This window comes from Hesperophylax consimilis, chromosome 12 (genome assembly GCF_061612785.1).
Source record: "Hesperophylax consimilis isolate HC1 chromosome 12, BYU_Hcon_1.0, whole genome shotgun sequence".
Taxonomy (NCBI): Eukaryota; Metazoa; Arthropoda; class Insecta; order Trichoptera; family Limnephilidae; genus Hesperophylax; species Hesperophylax consimilis.
Genome location: NC_142847.1, coordinates 32,682,878 through 32,707,418, shown reverse-complemented (window position 1 = coordinate 32,707,418; position 24,541 = coordinate 32,682,878). Strand labels below are relative to the sequence as shown.

At 33.6% G+C, this 24,541-nt stretch overlaps 1 protein-coding gene and 1 non-coding gene across 3 annotated transcripts; both read right to left on the bottom strand.

Moving 5' to 3' along the window:
* Window positions 1-808: 808 nt before the first annotated feature.
* On the bottom strand, window positions 809-915 carry LOC149419514 (U6 spliceosomal RNA). Its single transcript, XR_016302905.1, has one exon. It is a non-coding gene; the product is annotated as a U6 spliceosomal RNA (small nuclear RNA).
* Window positions 916-4,795: 3,880 nt separating this feature from the next.
* On the bottom strand, window positions 4,796-24,163 carry LOC149419513 (uncharacterized). Of its 2 annotated transcripts, none has more exons than XM_089638344.1 (5): window positions 23,973-24,163; window positions 22,307-22,478; window positions 20,702-20,796; window positions 10,703-11,312; window positions 4,796-9,738 (listed from the first exon to the last, which is right to left on the bottom strand). In XM_089638344.1, the coding sequence occupies exons 2-5, from the start codon at window positions 22,452-22,454 to the stop codon at window positions 8,690-8,692; spliced, it is 1,902 nt and encodes a 633-aa protein (XP_089494470.1). In that variant the 5' UTR covers window positions 22,455-22,478; window positions 23,973-24,163; the 3' UTR covers window positions 4,796-8,689. The 2 variants fall into 2 exon arrangements, with proteins under 2 accessions (XP_089494470.1, XP_089494471.1); XM_089638345.1 differs by having other exon boundaries at window positions 11,051-11,312.
* Between the last annotated feature and the right edge of the window lie 378 nt (window positions 24,164-24,541).

Here is a 24,541-nt window from a genome sequence, read left to right as displayed (position 1 = left end):
ACATATTTACATAATATACACAAGTGTGTGTGCGCATGTCCACGTCGAAAACTAACACATGTATAAACACGTGCACAGCAAGACCGTTCGTCAATTTATAAAAAAATACTGGCAAACTTCTTCGTATATACAAGTAGGTATTATCTTCGCTGACTGATGACACGCAAGATTTTGTTGAAAATTCCAAGGGTCGTTCCGTGATTAACGCCATCTGTTGACATATTTAAAAATAAGCCTTCAGTTCTAATTTCTGCCGTAGTAGATGAATTAATGTCGCCACTTTACGGCAACATAATTTATTATTTTAATAAACTCGAAACTCTTAAACAAATGGTAATTTAAAAATGTGAAAATAATTTTAAAAAGTGGACAAAAATAATAGAAACTATTCCTCGTTCCTTTTTTTAGAATAAATTTAACCAAAGTTTAGTAAACCGCATTTACAAAAACATTAAAGATAGTGCCTAGGAAATAATTATACCACAACCTTATTTTTTTATTTTTTTTTATTTCTGAACGAAGTCTTGAAGAAAAACCTTCAGGGTATTTTTTGAGGATATTCAAAAATTAAAATATTTTTTGAACAATACGAAAGGACGGCCATAAAAAGGTCATATTTCTGATTTAATTTTGATAAATGCTAAGTCTGTATAATTAATAAAAATATATAATTTTTTTTTTTCCGGCTAAGAACATCATATTTACCGTATTGCGTAATAATATTTTCATTATTTCGAATTGATAAATTACTAGACACCGCCTTAATGTAAAAAAATACTCATACTCATGTTAAGATTGAATAGGTCCAAAAAATGTGGAACGCTTCACGATTTTGCGTGTCATCCTTGCGCAGGGGCCATGCTAATCTTCTCTGTATCGTTCCAATTTTAGTATATGTACTGCCGAAGCGAGTACAACAAATAAAATTAAAAAGTTGTATATATTCTACATTTGAAAAAACATTCACATGCTTATTCTAAGTCAAAAAATTGGTTTCGATACTGGCTAAATTTGTATTAACCACTTTTATAAAAAGTCAACAGATGTCGGTAATGTATATAAACTTTGAGCACAACGGCAGGTTCCTCAGAAAAAATACTATAGATGTGAGCAGGCGGAAACTCTGCTGATACGCACAAATCTGATTTAATTGAGTTGTTTTAAATTAGAAATAAGTTAATAATTTCTTCTCTCCAAATAAGAATCCAATGGAGCTTTAAAATGGTTTATATTAGTAACATCGATGATATTTTGAGAACGTTTTAAATAAATTATAATAATTCTATAACATATAACAGTAACTCTATAATAAATATAATGCACATTCCCCATACATTCTGATGGCGGTACTCCACACTAATGCCTCCTAGTGAGGCGAGTTGGTTTTCTTTCATGCATTTGATTGGTTTTATGTGAAATACATAATTCTTTAGTTAAAAAATTACAGAAATCGAAGACATGCATATGTTTTAAATTAGGTAACCTACATACAACCTAACTGTTTTTTGCTTGTACATAAAAAATTATTAAAGCGACTTTCAGTTCTGTATTAACAGCTTCTATAAGCCACCAAGTACTACATAAATTCAATTAATATTTGCCGCCATTGTCTGGAATGAATGCAGCATGCTACACTAGCGCCTCTGGCGGCCAGATTTGCCAGCCAATACCAGTAAATGAGTAAATCATAAATAAATCAATCACAAGTAAATGCTACCAAAATTTTACTGGAGTTGGGCGTATTATTTATTCTGTTTGGTCTCATAATTTTTTGTAGTGCAATATATAACCAGATGAGAGATTGTGATAAAGGAATTTAAAAATAATAATAAATTTAGATTTTTTTTGAGGTTTTAGCTTACAGAATAGATAATACACATTAGAAATGCCTTCCAAGTAGATTTGTATGGAAACCGATGGCGCCATGATGAATTAGTACCTTTTGGTTCTATCCATTTAGCATGTGCTCTCTCTCACTCTCCTAATATTGTATATAAACTAGTGATGCAACAGAGCTCTGCTTCCGCTTCCGCTTCTGCAGAAGTTCTGCAAGTTTTTCACCTCCGTTTCCGTTTCTGGTTCCGCAAACTTTATAACAGAACTCTAAACGGATAATACAGCGAGGAGCGCGGAGGCGGGGGGCGCGGGGACGACTGGACAGGGGGGGGGACACAACGAGTTGGTTTGTTTATAGTTTATGTATTTTGGCAACACTGGGTTTATTTGCATTCTGCGCATCATCGCACCTCGTGACAGTCGTGATGTTTAGTAAATCTTCTGTTATTCTACTCTACTTATTAATGTTGTATTTAGTGCAATCGGAACTATTTCGTTGAGATTGATGACTCAAGTGCCAAATGCAAACTCTGTGAAAAAGTGTATTCGCAAAAAGGTCGCACGACTACGAGTCACCTAAAATCGATTCATGCCGAACAGTTTGCAGAGTATGAGAAGTTAGATGATGCTGTCAAACTTGGAAACAAATATTGGAATCGATGTTAAGTGTAAATGAAGACCAGAATGAGAACTCTTCTACAACTGACGATGGTGACAATTTATATTTAGAGATAAAGTCACATGTTTGTGATTACAAGAAAGAGAAGAGACTACCTCTCAATGAGGATCCCCTTATGTGGTGGAAAGTAAATGCGCACAAATACCCCCATCTGTTGCCAATAGTTCGCCAATACTTACCAGCTCCCCCCAGCAGTGTAGCCAGTGAGCAATTATTTAGTGCAGCTGGTTTAATATATGAAGAACACCGAAACAGACTCAAAAGGTGAAAAGGCAGCCAAATTACTTTTTATAAAATACAATTTACCACTGTTTAATTTCGAGTACTAAAAGTACAAAATACAAATTTAATTAAACAAATCTTAAAATATAAAATTGTGCTTTTTCTTCATAGTATTAACACTTCCGCTTCTGCTTCCGCTTCCGCTTCCGCATCCGCTAAGATTTACTTTTGACATCTGTTTCCGTTTCTGCTTCCGTTAAGACACTTCCGTTGCATCACTAATATAAACCATTACATTTGATCAAAATGAAAATTTCATAATGATGATGAACACAGTTCTGCATTGGAAATTTACGTACAATCGACCTGACTTTTGGATCATGACGCCTATGTTGTACTTCTTGTGTTTTTCTGGCAACTTGAAATAATTGAACTGCAATATTATTCCACTCTATAAGCAAATTTCGCAGAACAACATTGGGTACAGGGCCGGCCCTGAACCAAACAGCGTTTGGTACAAGTAAAATTTTGGAGCCCCTTGTCAAAACCTAGGTAGGTTATCACTGTTGTTGGGGACGGATATAGCACCGTCGCAACGCGGAACAATAGGATTGGAAAAGGTTCGGAATGCCGACTTACCCTTTTCTATTCTTCCACGGTTTTCAATTCTTCTTTGCGCTGGTTCACAACAATTCACAAATTTCACCATGCGCGAGCTCACAATGGCTTTGATTTCGACACGGTCGATAAAGGGGGCTCCGTAATCAAACGATGTTGACAGGACGAATATTTTTAATCAACTAAAGTCGGCATAGGAGAGGAGAGGAGAGGAGAGGTCGATAGGCCACAATAATTTTAGAAAGGATATAAAGGTAGGTAGCACGATGCTAGGTGCCAACAACTGTAATCAACAATATTTGGATGATTTGTATTTTTGTGTAGTGCCGTTTTTATGAAAAATTAAGTAAAGGCGATGTGTTAGAACTGTTAGGGGTTAGGTATTATCAGCATCTTGGCAATTCGGCGCATCCAATTGCACCCGCATAGGGCCGGCCCTGTTGGGCACAAACCACAACTTGATTTAAAGATTTTGGAAATGAATTTCCTAAGCTCCACAATCTTGTAATATAATTGTCGTGCCACTTTAATTCAACATACATTGGTTTGTGAACAGTCATTCACAGTAGTTCAGCACATCAGTAGTAAAATATTGATTTGGTAGATTTATTAGCCTAAAAATTAAACTCTATCATTGAAAATGTATTACATACGTAAATAGAATAGTGTAATGGTGTTTTGGTAAGTCAATATGAAGACTCTGATATAAAATATAATATCAGAGTATTTTAAATTGTAGTACGAAAATATATTTTGTGTTTGGAAACGTCAAATAAAAATTAAAGTTTTTTTTTTAATGTGTAGCTAATTACCTAAAGAGATATAAAAAAGCCTTACAAGATTGCAAATACCACAATTTACTCCAAGTTCCTCTATAATCTCGGTGCCTGTGGAACTATGGTATACCCAATTAGAGTAGGTAAGTGACGAGAGTGAAAGGAGTGGAACATTTGTTATAACTTTCACAGAGACACGTAAAAGAGCCGCAGACAATTTTTATTACATGGTATCATCCCCAATTGAGGTATCGATGGGTGGTGGGATGATTTATGCGTCCATGAACCCACAATCTCGGCGGCCCTGTCTATGGGCACGAGTTCCGGGGCACCCTCATGCCGGGGGCCCTGGGCTCGTGCCCATAGGGTAATGACAGAACTGCAAGGGGGCCCCAGCATATGGGCCCATTCAGCATTTGCTGAAATGCTGAAAAACGTTTATCACAATATCGAGGCTGGTTTTTATCCTTCCTAGCGTTGATATATTTACACGGTGGCAATAATTATAATGAAGTGTTCTGCTTTACACAATTGGATGCGGGAAAAGAGAAGGATTTTGAATGTGAAATGAAAAAACATATATACAATAATAATCATGAAATATATTTCAATCAATCTTCAATCGACAATCTATATAAGTTTTGTACATAGATTCGAGGGATGTATTAATTTATGTACATAGGTATTTAAAGAAAATAATTTTATCCCATTTTTAACTAATTCTAATAAGTTTGTGAATTGACACTACTGTCAAAACAATCTAAAAATGAAAATGGTAGAAAACCAAATGAACCAACAATGCATTAGTTCCTCATGATTAATGATTTAAACTGAACAGTATTATTGCTAATGTTATGATATTATTTGTTCCTCACATTCATTTATTAAGACATCAAAAAATTACATATTTATAATGAATAGGCTTAATTTTTATACAGAATTTTGACTGTTTGAAAAACTTTGAATGATATTTTAAATTTTTTATTTAAGATTTATCACAGCCAAAATTCACTCTAATTACATTTGGATAACATTATCTTACAATTTAACATAATCCACATTACAGCCTCAACAACTTTCAGTCTTCGTCAACTCATAAAGAAATTGGACAATATTATACCGCTTACTGAGAGAACACATTGGTAATGTTTGGCAAATTCAAACTCCAAACGGTATGGAATTTTCACAAACATACATTATATTGCATAATTTACAAGTTCAGACAATACGACATTGTCACGCCCTACATACAGTTGTGTATAATCCAGCCACCGAGATATTACCCATGGTGAAAACAGAAACAACAACTTTTCTGGTTCAAAAATATATTAAGATTTCAACAATGATTATGTCATGTCGCCCATAATTTCATGACGGGTGATCTCTAGGTACTCAGTACTTTACACAGGGCAAATCAGAATAATGAAACCCTACCGAAATATTTACACCAAGACGGTTGACAATTTGTGAGGTTAAGTATCTACTGCTAGGTCCATATATGTTTTTAATCAAGTTTTTTTTATCTGATCAGTATAAGATTATTCATTATTACAAACAAACACTAGTATTTTGCAATTTAACCTTTAATCTAATTGGGGCAGAAAATCACTAACAAAACTTAGTCCGGAAAAATAATATTAGCATTAGCGGCTTGCCATGACCTTGTTACGATTTTTTAAAGAGAAAATATTGTCTTTCATTAAAAAATTTATTACGGAGATCGCTATTCATACAAAATATTTCATCTTTCAGGTAGGCAAGTACTAAATACTAACATTATTTGATATTCTGGGAAATTTTGATATCAGAAAAAAGTCACATTACGCCACTGCTAATCAGACGGCTTTTTGGAAACATTATTGAAGACAAGTCTGTGGATTGGGAAGAACAAGGGTCTAAGTTCACATATTTTTCATGCCGATTAAAACATTTATATTATTACAATAAAACGCATCACATTGTTATAAAAATCACAGTACTTAGTACCTTTTGTCCTAAAATACTAATTACTAAAGACTCTTACTTATGACAAACAAAACTACAACAAAAATCAGCCTTAGACTCAATAAAGCAACCAAAAATGCAAATAACATATTAATTTGAGGTTAAAAATATAATATTGATCGAGTCTGAGATGTCAAAATCAAATTACAAATGGTTAAAAATGGTAATACAAACAAGAAATAATTTTAGATTAAATAAATGTTTAAAATTAGATACCTGTAGATTAGTGGCTCGCAGTCTATAATGACTAAAAAGCTGGTCTTTACTAAAAAAAATATTGCGACATTATAACACCTCAAATGTAAGTAAATTTTTATCGTTTATTTATTTTTACGACCACCTACAGAAGATTACAGTAAAACATGGCTTTTTCAAGGTCACTGATATATTCGACGTAAAGCAATTTCAACTGAAAAGACTGCAGCCTACCCTTAGTAGAGCAATGCATGCCACTGATGGAGGTATGTAATACAATTTTCACAGATAACATCACGTACAAACTCGAAACAATTAAATTATGCATATTTAAGGACAAAGAATAATATGTCACATGCAAGAATGTTTTGTTGATCAAAGCTAATGTTCATAAATGCTTTATTTAAATAAAATCTTTATCATGAAAAAAAGTAAATAACATGATTCTCGTGTAATATTAATGACCCCTCGTAACTTTTTGCACATCACTTAACTACATAATGACTATATAACCCATTTTGAAAAGATTTGTTCGTACATATAAATAGTGATTTGCACAAAGTTAGTGTTTCATTTTAAATATTTAAAATTTATTAAATAAACAATGTCTCATACATAATAATATTTATAACAAACAAAAATAATGCTTGGTATAGCGACGCTTACATTATAACACCGCGTATGTCAAAATATGTGAAATTACTTTTTTGATTTCTTTCATATTTTGTAATTTATAATTCTGCGTTGTTACACTTTGTACAAAAGAATTGGTGACATATTGATTAGTCAAAACATTTGTTTGTTGATTCAACCATGGCGCATGCACAGTTTTAAAAGATTGTCAACATAAAGTAAATTCATATTTTTTTAGATACGCAGTGTTATAAGTGACGATTTATAAATAGCAGTGACCGAAAAAAAAACTTTTTTTTTGTTATTTTTTTTTGGGGTACTATGCCGTGTTGCGCTAACTCCTTCTTTAGCCAACGTTTCGGACAGCATTGCAGTGTCCATCATCAGGGCAGATGTGTTATTTAAAATTTCTAAATAACACATCTGCCCTGATGATGGACACTGCAATGCTGTCCGAAACGTTGGCTAAAGAAGGAGTTAGCGCAACACGGCATAATACCCCAAAAACAAATAACAAAAATACTTTTGGCCGTGAAAATCTTAAATCATATTTGAAAAAAAAAACTATGTATGAACATACAAAGAGGTATTAGTGCAGTTGGACAAGAATTAGCGCAATTTGGTTTTATATTAATCACGGCAAGGACCAGGTTAGTATTGTCAACAATTAAAAACAAATTATAAATAATCCACAAACCTACTACGAAAACATTTAAGTCAAAGTTGTAAAATACGTAAAATGGATAAATACAATCTTTGTTCGTTCATAAATATGTCTGAATAATATGTTGTTGGTCTATTTCATGGGTGTTTGTAAGCACTCAAGTTAAAATAATAATTCCAGTAACAATTAATTCATATTATGAAATAGACTTACATTTATAATAATTAATGTGAAAAAAATCTCAATTTGTCATGAACACTTATGGAAGGTAAGAGGTAGGTATAACAATATTGTTACCATATTTGGACTGAATCGAATGTAAAATCAAGTTAGTAAATGTTAGAACAAATTCAATAATTTTTGGTTGCGTTTTTGTATGCTAAATCTAACGATCAAGGTATACGTGGCATGATAAAGAAAGGATACCTGATTGGTAATATCAGTAAAGAGTGGGAAAATTAAATCAACTCTCCTAAAAATGGCTAACCAGAGTCATTAGTTATTATCTAAGATAGATAAACATTTTCCAAAGTAGTTGAAATGATCGGGGAATATCATGTACATAAGTACACAAGTCTTTTCCTGGTCAACCTTTAACCACTGTGCCAACTTAAAAGTTACGATAAAAATACCGTTGTATATAGGCAACCAATGTCATTATTTCAAGTCAGCACTAAAAGTAATGTCTAAATTTCAAGTCAGCACAAAAATAGAAGCAGATGATATTTTATTTATAAATTTAGTGCTTCCGCTTTTGTTACCAAATTGCATTTGTAGTTTTTGAGAGCACAACATCAATACATATAGGATCTATATTCAGTGTCATCTCTTAATTAAGTTAACGATACAATAAGCGGCAATTCTGAAAGTCCTAGCGTTGCACCAAGTAAGATCATTGATCATTTTGATAACACTCTTAATAATGTCAGTAAAGGAAACAATTAAAAAATGTACTTATCGCCTAATTTATGTCCTGTCTGGACCAGTGAATAAATTTAACAAAAAATATAAAGTGTGTTCAGACTTGCAAGTGTAGACTTCCACCTATTCTGGGAACACAGTTTACATAAGCTTTCGCCACTTCTGCCGCTTATTGCTCGAAGGTTTTTTATGTATAGCCTCCTCAATATTATCCCAGAGGGTGTTGGAGGAACTTTGTAGGACATTTTCAACCTTCACAAAGTTCTCATATGTCTTTGGAGTGCTGTGGGCCGCACCTTGTTTTCCTTGATTTGCTTTAAGCCTGTTGTATATTTCTTCAACAGACAATTTACCCTTTGGCTGTGGTTCATCTGTTTCCTTTTCTTCAACCTTTTTTCTCAGATTCGTTTTAGTTTGCATTGCAATTTTTTTGGTGCACTCAGCTGAAGTCTTTCCCTTTATCACATTGGTATTTTTCACTTTGAATGCAAAGGCCTCATCACTAAGATTGAAGGGTTTAGGTTTTGGTGGAGGAACGATGTTCAACTGTTGAGTCTCAAATATCTGACTATCGTCGGTACATAGCCATGCCTCCACTTTATTTTTGGGACTCAGAGTGGTGTTCAAGTTTTTGTTAGGGCTACGGTAACAGCCTGCAACATCTTGAAGTGGTTCAGATGGACTGTCTTCTGCGTCAACAGATTTATTCAAATGGTAACTGATTAGGCTACTGTCGTCAGATATTTCACTACATTGGTACATTGTGTCGGAAGGTTTTGAAATTACAACTGGACTTTGCGCTACACCCAAATTAGCAAAGCATTCTTCATTGACTTCAATATTATTAAATTGGGTTTCTCCCTGAGCAAATCTGTCAAACATACTTTGCAATGCACAATTACGTTTAAGTTTTCCGTCTAACAGGGGGGGAGGTTTTAGAGGAGCAGAATTAATATTGGAAATTAATGCTTTTTGTTTATGGTCAGCAGGAATATTTGTACTGACTAATCCAATCCTTTTTTCTTCTTCAACGGTGCGAACATAATCATTGGATTCTGCATCCAAATATTCACAATCTGACAGAGAATCTAGAGAGAGGATGCTAGCATTGTCCATATCCGCAGAGAGTGAATCATACTTGGAATTGTTACGATACGAGTTGTGTTGCGGAGAATGGTCGACCTCAGAATCTGCAGGATTAAATTGGAATTGTTGTAAATAGTTGAACTCAGGACCACAAAGACTCAATTTACATTTTGGAGAATGATTTAACTCTGCTCTACAACGACACCATTTATACTTGACAAACTTACAATCGAACTAACCACCAATATTAGGATTCTATTTACATCGAGTTAAATTGTTCAAATGAGTACTACATGTTTAGGATATTCATATATTTGGTACATTATTGAAATTTGGACTATTAGGGGTCAATTTATATTTTGACAAAACGTTGAACTCTGGACTATTATGGTACAATTTACATATTGGTGAATTATTGAACTGTGTGGTAGGATTCAAATTATAATTTGGGGAATGATTGAACTCTTAACTACATAGGTACAATTTACAATTTGTAACATGGTTGAATTCTGGACTACAAGGATCCAATTTGTTCTCATTTTGAGCTCTGGACTATTAGGATTCAATTTAGAAATTGAAACCCCCTACAACGACACTGTATAAATTTTGGGCTGTTATGAATGTCACAATAGACATATTCACAAGGATCTCCTTGGACGTCAAAAATAGTCATATAATATAAACACAAACAATATTAAAAAAATGGCTTCCATGCAAAACTGTATATTAAGAACCAAAAAAAAGTTTTCCAACATCTGTCGAAATCGATATGAAGTGTTGTTGCATTTGTTGCATGTCTAAATATTTGTGGCATTTCGAACTCTGGCCTATTAGGATTCAATGTATAAATTGGTAAATGGTTGAAGTCTGGAGTATAAGGATTCAACTCATATATTGAGTGGTTGAATGTAGAACTATAAGGATTCAATATATAATTTGGTGAGTAGTTGAAGTATGGACTATAAGGATTCAGTTCATAATTTGGTGAGTAGATGAACGCTGGACTATTCGAATTCATTTCATAATTTGGTAAAAGGTTGAAGTTTGGAGTATAAGGATTCAACTTACTTATTTCCGAGGGGTTGAACTCTGGACTATTAGGATTCAACGTATGATTTGGTAAGCAGTTGAATTCTGGACTATTAGGATTCAGTTCATTATTTGGTGAGTAGATGAACTCTGGACTATTAGGATTCAGTTCATTATTTTGTGAGTAGATGAACTCTGGACTATTAGGATTTAGTTCATTATTTCGTGAGTAGATGAACTCTGGACTATTAGGATTCAGTTCATTATTTGGTGAGTAGATGAATTCTGGACTATAAGGATTCAGTGAGCAGATGGACTCCAGACCGGCAGGATTCAATGTACTGTTTGTTGAATTGTTGAATTCAGGAGTCATGGGGTCCAACTTACACTTTTCGGGAGAGTTCTTCTGTTGGTTCTCCGACTGAGGAATAGAACCCCCTGAACTAAGCTCTTCTCGGGGGCTAAAGTCATCGACGCATGGATTCAGGTTCGACACCAGGTTTGTGACATCATCATTACCACCAGACTCGTTAGCTCTTTCAGGTGATACTCTCCAATTGTCTCCGCCATCTTGTGGTGCATTTTGTACAAGGCGTCCCCTATTGCCATACGCCTGTTCAATATAGTCATTGGAGTAGCTTGGGCCAGCCTGTCAAATAAAACAACCAGTATATGAGTAAATATTTTCAGTTTAAAAAAAATTAAATACCGAACAAGAGTCCCAACTGCCCGAAGCCAGTGGAACTATGGCATCTCCGATCGTGGAATGATGTGGGTCTGAAAGGAGTAGGTAGGGAAGGGAAGGATATGAGCAAGGGGAATATTTGGCGCACTAGGAAGTACTTGTCTATGACATGTGTATATCAGGAAGTACTTGGCTATTTAGATCTGATCATCAAACAATGCTAGAGCCATTTCAAGTAAGATGTCAATTCTGAATGTTGGCCTTTCACAAGGGTGAGAATGTGGATACAAATTATACACTCTGGAATGTGCCGCAAACATACTATACATATTATTTTATTTCAATTATGTATGAAATTACACCTATAAAATAAATTTCAACTTCATGATTTGTAGCTGAGGATCTTAACAATGCGGGGGTCATCAAGGCATTTCAATGGCTAGGCTAGGATGGTGTCAACTAAAAACCTGTGTGTCAAAAACCATAAAAACTATTGAGGCCGATTTAAAAACAAATATTATTTATTTTGGTAAAGTTGCAGAATTCCGCATCATCACACCCAAAGATATTAGAAAACAAGGGGATATGCTGTGAGGTATGCCCGACCGTCGGCGGATCACGGTCTATTGAGCGTGATCTTAATACGAAAAGAATTCATTCATTTAGTTGAGTTTGTGTTGTCACCGAGCATAGTTTGTCCTCATTTTATTCAAAATGCTTTCTTGTTAAGTGCAAAATTGAAAAATGCGATACGCCAAGTGAACTTAAAAACTTAACAGAATTAGAAAACGATATCAATTTTTAATGATTTTTCAAAGTTTTTATTGACAGAAGCCCCCGAACGCTGGATATGAAGCTATCATGGCCGGTACATCAAAGCTAGTGACGGGACGCGATTACGTTTAAATACAGACTATCGATATTTCATAATACATTTTTTTTTAAATGTACTATTTTTGTTAGTGGTAGAAAAAAAGGCGATGTTTTTTTTTTCAAATACAAAATATTATTACCGATGTTTCGTTTTAACCTATGAAATTTGATTGGAAAAATGGAATTTAAATGTATCTTTTACCATCTCCCGACGTAAATAGTTGTTTTTTGTAGTAATTAAGTTGAAACAAAGGGTTGTTTAAATAATTTGTGCGTGTTAAGAAGTAAGCTGAGTAAGGAAACTTCAGCCTACCCCCATTCAACCTCACAAAATACAATAAGGAAGTTGAGTGAAAAATATTTTGACTTGTAAAAAATATGGTCATGTAGATCAAAAAATATCGATTCTAAATATATAAATACATTTCTATATTATTATTCTTAGAATTAGTTAAACGTTCTTGAAAAAGCATTAAATAGCAATAAACTGAATACGCTCCACGATTGGTCGAAAGAATTCTGACGTCACATGTATTGTATCGTGGCTTGTACGTAGAACGAGTCACCGCAATGTCTATGGTGCATCTCTTTCTATTACATAAGAGATGGTTGGTTTAGATGAGAGAGGTGTATAGGCCAAACGTTTATTTGGGTCAAATCACAGCCGGTCGTGGAGTTAAAGCTTCCAAGTAAGTATATCAAATTATTAATTATGCCAAATTATTAATTAAACCAACTAGCATTTCTGAAGTCACAAATGTGATAAATGATTTTAAAATGTCTTTCTCGTGCGGTATTGATTCTTTAAGTGTTATGGTGTATAAAATGCATGTATCCGAATTAGCTGGTCCCATATCTCACCTTGTAAATATTAACTTCGAGAGTGGGTTGTTCCCTTCTCATTGTAAGAAAGCTAAAGTAATCCCCCTTTTTAAAAGTGGAGATCGTCTAGATGTCAATAATTACAGACCTATATCCTTACTCAATACTCTTTCAAAAGTAATAGAGAGATTGGCTAAGTCGAGATTGGTATCATTCTTAGAAACATATACTCTCTAGCAATCAGTTTGGTTTCAGAGAGAATACAGGAACAAGTGATGCAGTGTTGAGGGTATTGTCTAAAGTCATTAGTGCGTTAGACTATGGAAACAAAGCTTTGGCTGTGTTCTTAGATCTATCAAAGGCATTTGATACGGTGTCCCATGGATTACTCCTCAAAAAATTATCTTCTCTTGGCATTCATAGTACAGCACTAGGCTGGTTCACATTCTATCTAAGTGATAGAACGCAACAAGTAGAGATAAATAATCATCTAAGCAATAGCAAACCAATCTCTTTTGGGGTTCCGCAAGGTAGTGTGCTTGGACCAATATTGTTTTTAATGTACATTAATGATTTGTGTAATTTAGATATTCCAGGTAACATTGTTAGTTTCGCAGACGATACTGCTTTAATATTTGAGGGTAAAACCTGGAGAGATGCTTTTAACAAATGTGACTTAGGATTAAGAGCAGTAAAGAGTTGGCTGAATAATAACATCTTAACTTTAAATACAATAAAACTAAATATGTGACATTTAGTATATCATCAAAAAGTCAGCCTTCTGACACTCATAATCTAATTATATATAATTGTCTGCTAAATTGTAATTGCCACCCCTTGGAAAGTGTAGATTGTATCATGTATCTAGGTGTAAAGATTGATAAATTTTTAAGATGGAATGACCATATCGATATGTTAACAAAAAATATCAGGAGACTTACATTTATTTTTAAAGAACTGCGACACATATTGGACAAAGAGAAATTAAAAACTGTCTATTTTGCCTTAGTCCAATCTCGACTTTCTTATAACATAGTATGCTGGGGATCATGTCTAAAGTCCAATGTTGAACCACTAAATATTACTCAAAAATTGATCCTTAAAGTAATGTACAACAAAAAAATTCTGTTATCCATCCAACCTACTTTATATAAAACAGCTATATATCACTCAAATACTTTGTCGATTTTTTATCAATATTAAATTTGCTGAAAGAACACAACAAATGCGGACAACTAGAATTAGCTACATTGAACTTTGTGGCAGTACATACTAAAACTTCTTTTGGTCAAAGAAATTATTTATATCAGGCACCACTTATGTTTAATATTCTTCCAAATTATATTAAGTCTACCAATTCCTTAGTTAAATTTAAAAGTTTAATTAAGATTTTTGTATTGACAGACAATTGTTTTAATATTTTTTCATCCTTGTCCTTTCTTAAATAATAAGATTTTATATAAGTCCCATTTACTAAAAAACTGTCTTTATTATCTACTTTGCTTCTTCTTTTGAATAATGATTAGTTATGGTTCAAATATGTGACGAATCAAATTTCGTCACAAATAAATTTGAGATATAAACTGAGAGTGTCCCGCGGTGTGCGAGATTGAAGCATTGGCCAGCAGGGATGATAAAATGTGACGTGTTGAGGTTGCATCATAAAAGCGGTCGAATGAGAGACAGAGTATCCGGTTTTGGTGGTTTCTCCGCGTAATAGAAAATACCTGGCGCTCAATTTTCCATTGTGTATCACGTCGGGAGATACACTACAACTCTGTTACCATATATTGTTTAGTTTTTTATCATTCATTTCATTTCAGATGTACTATGTATGTACACCAGATTTCTTGTTTATGTTATCGAAGATGTAGGCGTTAATAGACTTAGGTAAAAGAGGAGTGAATAAAGATTAGTAACGGCCTCTTTTGCAAAGTACAACTAAGGTTTAGATTTAAGTGATCAACTTGTAGTGATAATGAGTTATGCGTAAGGAAGTATAGAATTCTATTATACTTCAGACATGCCAGCAGAACTGAGGGGAGATTAAACTGAAGTGGTAGGTATGAATTCCCAACTCCTTCCCTATCCTGATTCTTTGAAAATTTTATGTTGTCATTAATAATATTGTCATTAATAATGTTGTCATTTCAAATCATGTCATTAGTTTTTGGTCACATGCTTGGGAAGAAATTTGTAAACAAAAATTGAAAGGTTCATATCTTCAAGTGTCTGGAGAGGATTAGATCGCTTGGTTAAAATAAAAAGTGTTTATGTTAGTCGAGGTGTTAGTATTCATCGTAGATTTTAATGTGTTTTATTGTCACTTTTATTGTTTTCATGTTATTTTATATAGGCTAAATGTTTTGACTTGAGTTTTGTTGTGGGTTTGAAAGAGCGTGTAGCGAAAAGGATTGTCGTTGAAAATGAGATATGATGAAAAAGAAAAAAAAAATGATGAGAATAAGTAATGATAAGAAATGTTAATAATTTAAGATTTACCATGTTTAGAGTTAAGAAGGTTGTCATATGGGAAAAGAGAAATAGAAAATTATGTTTGTAGGAAACCATAATTTTCTTTTGTAACGAAGGGGGTATTGTGATGAATCAAATTTCGTCACAAATAAATTTGAGATATAAACTGAGAGTGTCCCGCGGTGTGCGCCCAAAGACAAGTGTTGACAGACGGGGGGTTTAAAGAAGTAAGTGAGAAGTGCGGGGTAGGGCGACAGGTCCTACGAGCTCAGGAACAAAGAGAGTCAAGATCGAGGCGGGGGAGAGAGGAGACCGAGACAGGAGTGGCGGTGAAGCACGCGTTCCCCGTCCAGCGATGTGATGCTGGGCGGTGGATGAAGAAGTTACAGACGAGTTAGAGAAAGTGATTTTCAAGATATGTTATCCTCCGCCCAGCCACGTAATGCTGGGCGTGAGGCGAAGAAAGTGCGGTGATCAGACGCAGCCGGGTGGTGAAAAAAGTGCGGTGACAGGACGCGGCCGGGAGACGAAGAAAGCGCGGTGACCAGGCGCGGCCGGGAGACGAAGAAAGCGCGGTGACCAGACGCGGCCGGGAGGCCTGAGTTGCAGAACTGCAGAAGCTGCCATCTAGGACTTCGGCCTTACTAAGGCCAACGAACAGAACCAACTCAGTGACAACAGTGTAGTAACTGTGAACAGTGACAATGTGAATAGTGGAGAAGTAATCCGAACCATATGACAACTAGTTAAGTTATAGATGTAAGTAGATCTAAGTATAATTTAGATTTAGTATTAAAACTTGACAAACCCAATTAAAATCGAGACTCATAATTAATAGATGTTCATAATTAAATTCACCTCCCTTGTCCCCGCCCAAGCGACACGAATTGGCGAGAAGGCAGAACACACGACTGAAGAGGTAAGTATAGAAATGCAATATATTCAAGTATTATTCTGAGCTAGATGCCGGAGGAGATGTTAACGTGATTTTGTCACAAATATTGTTACAATATACTGTCAAATTACCCATCTGGTAACACATCTAATACTTATTTTTTTCTTTAATTTTGAAATATTTTGTGTTTGTATGTAGAATCAATTTATGTTTGTGATTACTCTTATGTTTGCTTCACTATAATGTAAATTGTTAACCTCGATACAGGCTTAGTCCTAGTGAGGTTGATTTTTATGAGAAAAAAATAAGTGTTTTATGTATAGTGAGATGCAATAAATAAATAAATAAAAATTAATTGTGTTCATTTGTACGTTACGATGAATATAATACATTTTTACAGTATAATAATCATTGCGTATTCTACCCATCTGACATTTCGCCATAACCTTACTAGTTTTGTGCAGGTATATTTATTGATTTCGCATGACATGATAATTATTCTTTACTCATTATAATATATATCATAATGTGGTGATGGCTTTTAAATGTTTCATCTTTTGTTTACCATATAATAAGGCACTGCTGAAAACCAGCTGTATTCCCGGAGAAACCCCTTTGTCAATAGGATCTATGTGAAAAAAATAGCTCCCATCTATTGTCAAATATATGTAGGTATTTGTTGTTATTAATATATGAAATGGATTTCTAAAGATACATATTCGTATAGTGCTTTATAATAATATGTTATTTATTGCATCGCTTAGAAGTTTTTATTATTATACATGTCACATTACATATGATTACACTTCAGGCCACCGCGCAGATAAGTCTCACAGTGAACTGGGCTGTAAACCGTTATTTTACTTTTGGTCTTTACTTTTCTGCGCGGCGGTCAACAAATAGCGTCTTCAATACCGTGCCGGGCGGGAGAAGCAAATATTCTAACTTAAAATATTAATTTAACTATGAAATCTTAATCAATTTTCTTTTTTTTTTAATAACATCAATTCTAATAGACGGTTAACATTGGTAAAAAAATTACTGGAATTTCTTATTGAAGAATTAAATTTTTTTCCATACAAAATGACGTCACACCCACACCCCGCCTCTTACCGCTTGGATTCCGCTCGTTTTGGCGGGCTTAGTAAAATTTAAACTTTGAGAATTAATTTAATTATGAAAAAAAACTTTAAAAAAAAAAAAATACCAGAATTTAAGTTTGAATGCGAACATTGATAAAAAAAAAATAATAAAAATGGACTCAACTTCCTTATTGAGGATGCCGGAATTCCACTGTCTCAAGACAGTTGGGAGCAGTTACTCTTGTGCAGTTTTTCCCCAGACACCCTGTATATCTCAGTTTTTATGTGTCATAAATTATACTTGTAGAATTTTAAATTATTTTAGATTTCCAAAGAAAGGAAAAATTAAAGAAAAATGGATTGACGCAACAGGGAGAGAGCAAACTGAACTGGTTTCCTATTTGCCATATCATCATTTGCTCGTCTCACTTTGACCAAAACCAGCAACAAAAACAGGAGACTTTTTGCATGGGCTGCTCCTACATTCAAACTACCACTTATATATGATTCGGTGCGTTTTATATTTATTTTTAGATTTTGAGTTAGATAAGAAGAATTAAATTTTTTTGTTATTTACAACTCTCAAGTGAACAACCTCTACTTCACTCACTACAGTGAACCCACACTATTTTATCAATCTTGAGCATGTGATATAGGTATTCAATGCATTCAAATAAGGGACGTTGTAAAGTACTTTCGAGTACCCAAATCAATTTATCAAAACTGACAGGCATTTCTAGCATCAACCCCCAGATATTTGACCGGTCGGTGGCTGAGTTGACATCGCGTTTGGGTCCCACCCAGGCATAATGTGTTCAATTCCTCGGCTGGCAAAGTCCTCCATCACAACACAAGAAACATTTTCCGCTTACTGTGGTGGTAGTAGGAGATTTTCAAAAATTGTCAGGTTATTCGCAACCTGAAAATGTTTGACTTTAACCCCTCCGAAAATCGCCATGTAAGCACTTTAACTGTCTTTAACGAAATGACATTTTACGAAAACTTTTTGTTATTACCGCTTCACAATTAAAGCTCTATAAATGAAACATTTCTGAACGTAGCCGAATAGTAAAAACTGTTTTAGAAAAGTTACAAAATAAGCTTTCAAATTATTATATTACAAATAAATATTAGCATTTTTAAATATTAAAATTTAGAACGCAAACATTAAAAATAGGTTAAAAATGACTCACGTCATGTTTTTAGGTGAAAATGGTACTAAAATCACAGATTATGTAAACAAAAATATTTATTCTATTGTATATATGTGTAATAAACACTTTTATCACCTCATTTTTTTATCATTTCATATAAAAATATTTTATAAAAATTTAATATGTGAAGCGCGCGGCGCTACCGGCAGACATTTTGCGCGGGTAAAAATGTTGTGTCAATTATGCGACTGTCAGCAGATTCCTGTTTTGTATTTCCATAGACAACTTGGTAGTGATGTGTAGCTTGATCTATAATCGACCTTTTAGTTTTTGTTTGAGGGATGTAACTAAAATAATAACGGAGTAAGAACGATTTCTATGGAGAGACACGCGTTGACGTGTAAACACGCTTATTGTACTTGACTGCTGTCGTATTTTTAACGCATATATCTACTTACGTTGCTGAGGGGTTAAAAAGAAAAAAAAAATTTAAGTAGTGTCCCGGCGTGGGTTTGTTTTTTTTAAAATCTACAATTTTATTACGAGACTGATGAAATTTCGCACACTTGACGTCCAAAATAAGAGAATAATTACCGTCTACATTTGATTTCGAAAAAATTCTATGTAAAGCCCCGGCAACACCATTCAGAATAGAAACATTGCTTGAAATGGCTTTAGCCTTTGTAAGTATTTCTAATAACGTAAGTTGTCAGGACGTGTAGGCACGGGAATATGTACTAGTGTTACTGTCAACGAAATTGAGACGTTTCATGTGTGTGTATGGAAAGGGCGGATACTTTAGTATAAGCGAAGACATGCAGACTACTGCACACCTAATTAGTTAGCAAAAATACTGATAGTTCAAAAAATACTAATTAGTTAACAAAATTGGCGACATACAGGCGACCATATTAAAAATACTTGACAGCATACTTCCTCGTATTCTAACATCTTTGACCACACCTAATACGCAAATAATTTTAAATAACACTCGGTTTTAGCTTCATTACTAGAGACAACTAATTATCTCGGGGGAGATAGAAAATACTTCCAAATAGTTCTACTTTTGACAATCAAAGTTTAAAATTTTTATGTGTTTTGACAGTTCAGCCATGTTTTTTTTCTTGTATGACAATATTTGAAATGAGCATGGCCAGCGATTCTAAAAGTTTACCGTAATTTCAATAATTTGTGCATGTAAACGTGATGCGGAATTCTGCAATTTGACCTTAATTTGTTAGCAGAAAATACAATATATTTACGCGTAAATCGAGTTTTCGCGGCCGATTTCCTTCGCAGCGGGCCATTTAAATTCAAATATTCTAAATAAATTCATAAATATATGATACATTTACGCGTAAATCGAAATTTCGCGGCCAAGTTTCGTCGCAGCCGACCCTTTAAATTAAGATATTTGGTGTAAACTCGTAAAACTACGACATATATCTGTGTAAAACGTATTTTCTCGGTCCTTCAAACTCGGATATTCAAAATAAATTTGAAAAAGTACGACATTCCAGTGTAAATCGATTCAGATTTACAAAATAATAATACTAATTAGGACGATGTATAACCTCGTAAAAATAAATTTTTCGGCGTTTTACCGCCACGGCTGACTTTTAGATTCAGATTTACGAAATATTATGATTTATTTTCGCAAAAATCAAATTTTTTTGGCGAAAATTTCGAATTACGCGTTTTTTCGAATTATCGGGGTTCGAATTAACGGGGTTCTACTGTATAATTATTAATTACTATTTCAAACCATAAATAAAGCCAGTAAATCACGTGTTAAATTTTTTGACAATAAATGGCAGTCAATCATAACCGTTAAATTTGAATGTCATTTGCACAGTAAGAAGCATACATTCAATGTTTAACTCAAAATTTGAAAACAAATTGTGATATAGAATATTCCAGTTTACCTCTAACTCCACAATGCTTTCAAAGAATGTGCAACAGAGTTGGTATCTTGTTATTGTAGCAAACAAATAAACAGTCAATATTGTAGAGAAAACAACTTTAAAACAAATGAACATTTGAAATACTTACATCTCTTAACATTGAGGTGATAAAATCAATGTTTGGCTCTCTTTCACACTCAGTATCACTGAAGTCATGATCTTCTGTTAAATAATCTACTAGATCTGAAAATCACACATTATTAACTCAAAAAATGTTAAAATTCATATAAAGATAATTGATATTAATACCTAATAACAATAATACTTATTTCTAACCTCGAGGCGGGGAAGATTCTTCAGACATATTTGTTTTTTAAAAGAGGTTGTTTTACAATGACAAACATAAAAAAATGAAGATTATAAATCACAGATAAAATTTGAATTACAACAATACTTTAGTCATAGAAATTGTCTTATCTATTAAATTAGGTAAGAAGAAGAAGAAAGAAATCAGGTAAGAAAAAATTGTGTAGGTAGGAACTGAAATAAATACATTCATATTTAAAAGAACACTGGATTCATGGTATCTACCTACATTTAGTACATAGTACTTACCCCAGATTGCTTAAAAATATTGTGTACACAGAATTAGTTCATTAGGTGACATAAAAATATGTAGGTATACCAAACCTTATTATCAAAAGTTGATAATAAGGTTCTTATTTTTGATAGTTTCTTATCATAAAATACATAATTTAAAAAATCAAAACTTAATGTGGTATCCTAGAAAAATATTAAGAGATAAACCAAAAGACTAATAATAAATGTTTTTATCTGTTAACTCCACACGGGAGAAATAATTTGTCTTGGGGCCCGACATCTTTAGGGAAACTGTGTGGAGGATGTGAAGATGGTTCTAGAAGAGACCCATGTCGTAGGAGGCAGGAAACACAGAGCCGGAAAATCATTACACCTTCATTCTTTAGCCGAGCTGTTAAATATTGACAATATAGAATTATTAACTTTTGAAATGCCACGCTCCCGTCAACTAATACTTCTGTCGTGTGCCAACGCTAAATTTTCGCTTGGTTAATTTGATTCTTTTTTCGGAATAACTTACTTGTTTTTATAAATAGTCAAAGGCCTGGCTTTGTTTTATATACAAATCTACAGTTTAATTCCGAGATTGATAAACATTTTGCATACTTGATCTTCAAAACAAGAGGAAGGCCACCGTCTTAATGAGATTTCGAAAAACCACCTGATAGCCCTTTCCCAACTCTTAAAGCAGAATTTTGATATTTCTTAATGAAATTTTGCACACTTGACCTTCAAAACAAGAAGAAGACCACAGTCTTAGTGAGATATCGAAAAACCACCTTATCCCCTTTTCCCACCCCTTAATAATAATAATAATAATAATAATAATTGGATAATTTGTAGAGCGCCGTTTTTGTGAAAAATCACCTCAAGGGCGCTGTACAATTTATTTCCTAGGATCTACATTTATTATTTATAACCTTTGGAACACCAGACCCTTTTTGAGGGAAATCAAAAATATTGCATGAACAGTTTTCCAGAGGTTAAAGCATAATTTTGGTAGTTTTTAATGAAATTTTGACCTTCAAAACAAGAGGAAGGTCACTGTCTTAATGATATATCGAAAAACCACAAAATTAGTACCACATCTGATTTCGAAACCTCTGCATAAAACCCAGACAGCGCCGGGGACTACTATGTAATAAATAGATACCAATTGTTACAGGTGACGGATTTCTCCCTTCTGAGAGTAGCTTCATCTCCACGGGTATATTTTTAACATTTTTCATTGGTTTGTACATATCGCAGAGTTGGTCCAGGTCAGACATGACAGAATGCTTGCTTTTCCAAGGTTTAGCCATCTTGTATTTTGTCAAACGCAGCAGCTGTAAAACACAAAACAATTCATTATTTAATTATGAAATCACGCAAGAAGAGATTTGTCTGCACCTTGCAATAATTACAAATAAATGTATCAACCCGTCTCAGAACTGATATTGTCTAGTGAAGCAGGTAATGTATCACGTATATCCAAGGAAAAATAAAATAATAAACGCCCGGGTTGCCGACCATCAAATCTATCAATGAAACATCTACACATGTACAATAAAAAGTACATAAATGGAACTGGTTGCAATCCTCCTAATCATACTCATTTTAAATAAACATTAAAAAATCACATTGCATTGAAATAAATTCAACTTAATTAATGTTAAAATAAACTATTTAAATGGGCGAAAATGGAAAATAATGCATTCAAATTCAGAGAGAAATACACAACCTAAAAACTAATTTTATGGATTACAAAATAAATTCTTAAGTTGGGTGTTCGTATTAAGAATGATTATAGTAATATTTTAACTCTAAAAAACAAACAACATTTAACTTTACTGGTTTAGTATGTAGATAAGGATTGCCTCCTGCTTACATATCACAAGGATAGGTAAATGAGGTTATAGTTTTACCACAAAACAAAAATAATCGAGCAACATAGTTAAAAATGGCATTTTAAAATAAGGTAAATATTTCACGAACTGCCGCACTTTTAATACTCCCATATTATGGAAACAACACTAAGATTCAACTTAATTATTACAAGAAACAACGATTTACATTGAGATAGATGGTAAAAGATATTTTATAATTCGTTTTTATTCAAGTTCAAAATTTACCTTACAAAACGATCATTTTGCCGCCATTCAGACTTTTTTGTATGGAGCTACACTTGCGAGAGTTTAGATTCAATCTAAATATCCATAAATGACTTCTATTAACCTATTTTGTGCAAGTACATAGTTGTTTCAGTAATTGTGGAAACATAAGAAACAAGTATAATTTCCATAATCTCTACCAAAGTACCTACGGCGGTTAAGGAAATAGTAACCGAAATAATTTCCGTAAATTTTTTAAAACCGTTAGATTGAAGGATTCGAAACAAATAACAGTTATAACATTACTACGCCACAATCAACAAAAACAGTAAAGTAATAAAGAACGACGATGAATAATTACTCTAAGGTCAAAACAAAATTCTGACAATTCACGAACCGTCAAAATAAATTTTGTGCAAAAATACGTAATTTTTTTTTGGCAGGCAAAATACTCGACAATTCATAAAACACAAAATTAACAAAACTGTGTTTGGTTACATAAAATTATTAATATGAATTTCAGCAGCAAGTCCGAACAAGACGATATATTTTTATTGTTGTTTTCACTGAGGTTAAAACCTAACCACAAATTAAAAAATCTCAGGCCATGGCAAAATAATGACGTAGGTACTACATACTAAATTGTACCAAATACTATACCTATTTATAAACAGTGTTTGATACTACTTAGTATTACTTATTACGGATTGAAATAAGAAAACAAGTCACCTAGGCAAGGCAGCGAAGATATGGTTTTACGTTTTAAAACCAAGGATTCTTATGATATCGAAGATTTCCAAGAAAACAGCACAAATTACGGCCCTCTTTTACCCAAGACACTTGAAACATGACACCGCCTGCATGACAAATGCATTGGACAAATTCACAATTGACACATATGTGCACCATAAATCAACTATGTGCACACTGCACATATGGCAGCGTTGCCAGGTCCAGATTGCGATATTTCCCTAGATTGGGAGTCGAAATTTCCCTAGATTTCCCTAGATTCCGGGGGTACCACCTTGGCAAGTTAAAAACGTCTGTCCGTCCGGGGGGGGGGGAGGAGCTTTGAAAAAAAGTACTTGGTTTTTGTTGATAACTTTCATATATTATTTGTAGTAATAAAAATACACGAATACAATTTGGAAACATGTAATAAGAATTGAGAAGATTTATTTCATAATAATGTACCATAGATTGAACCTTGTCGTAATGAAAATAAATTATAAATAAATGTATTTTAGAATCAATAGCGTAGCGATACACCGTACCTTATCTCAGCCTCTTTTATTTGT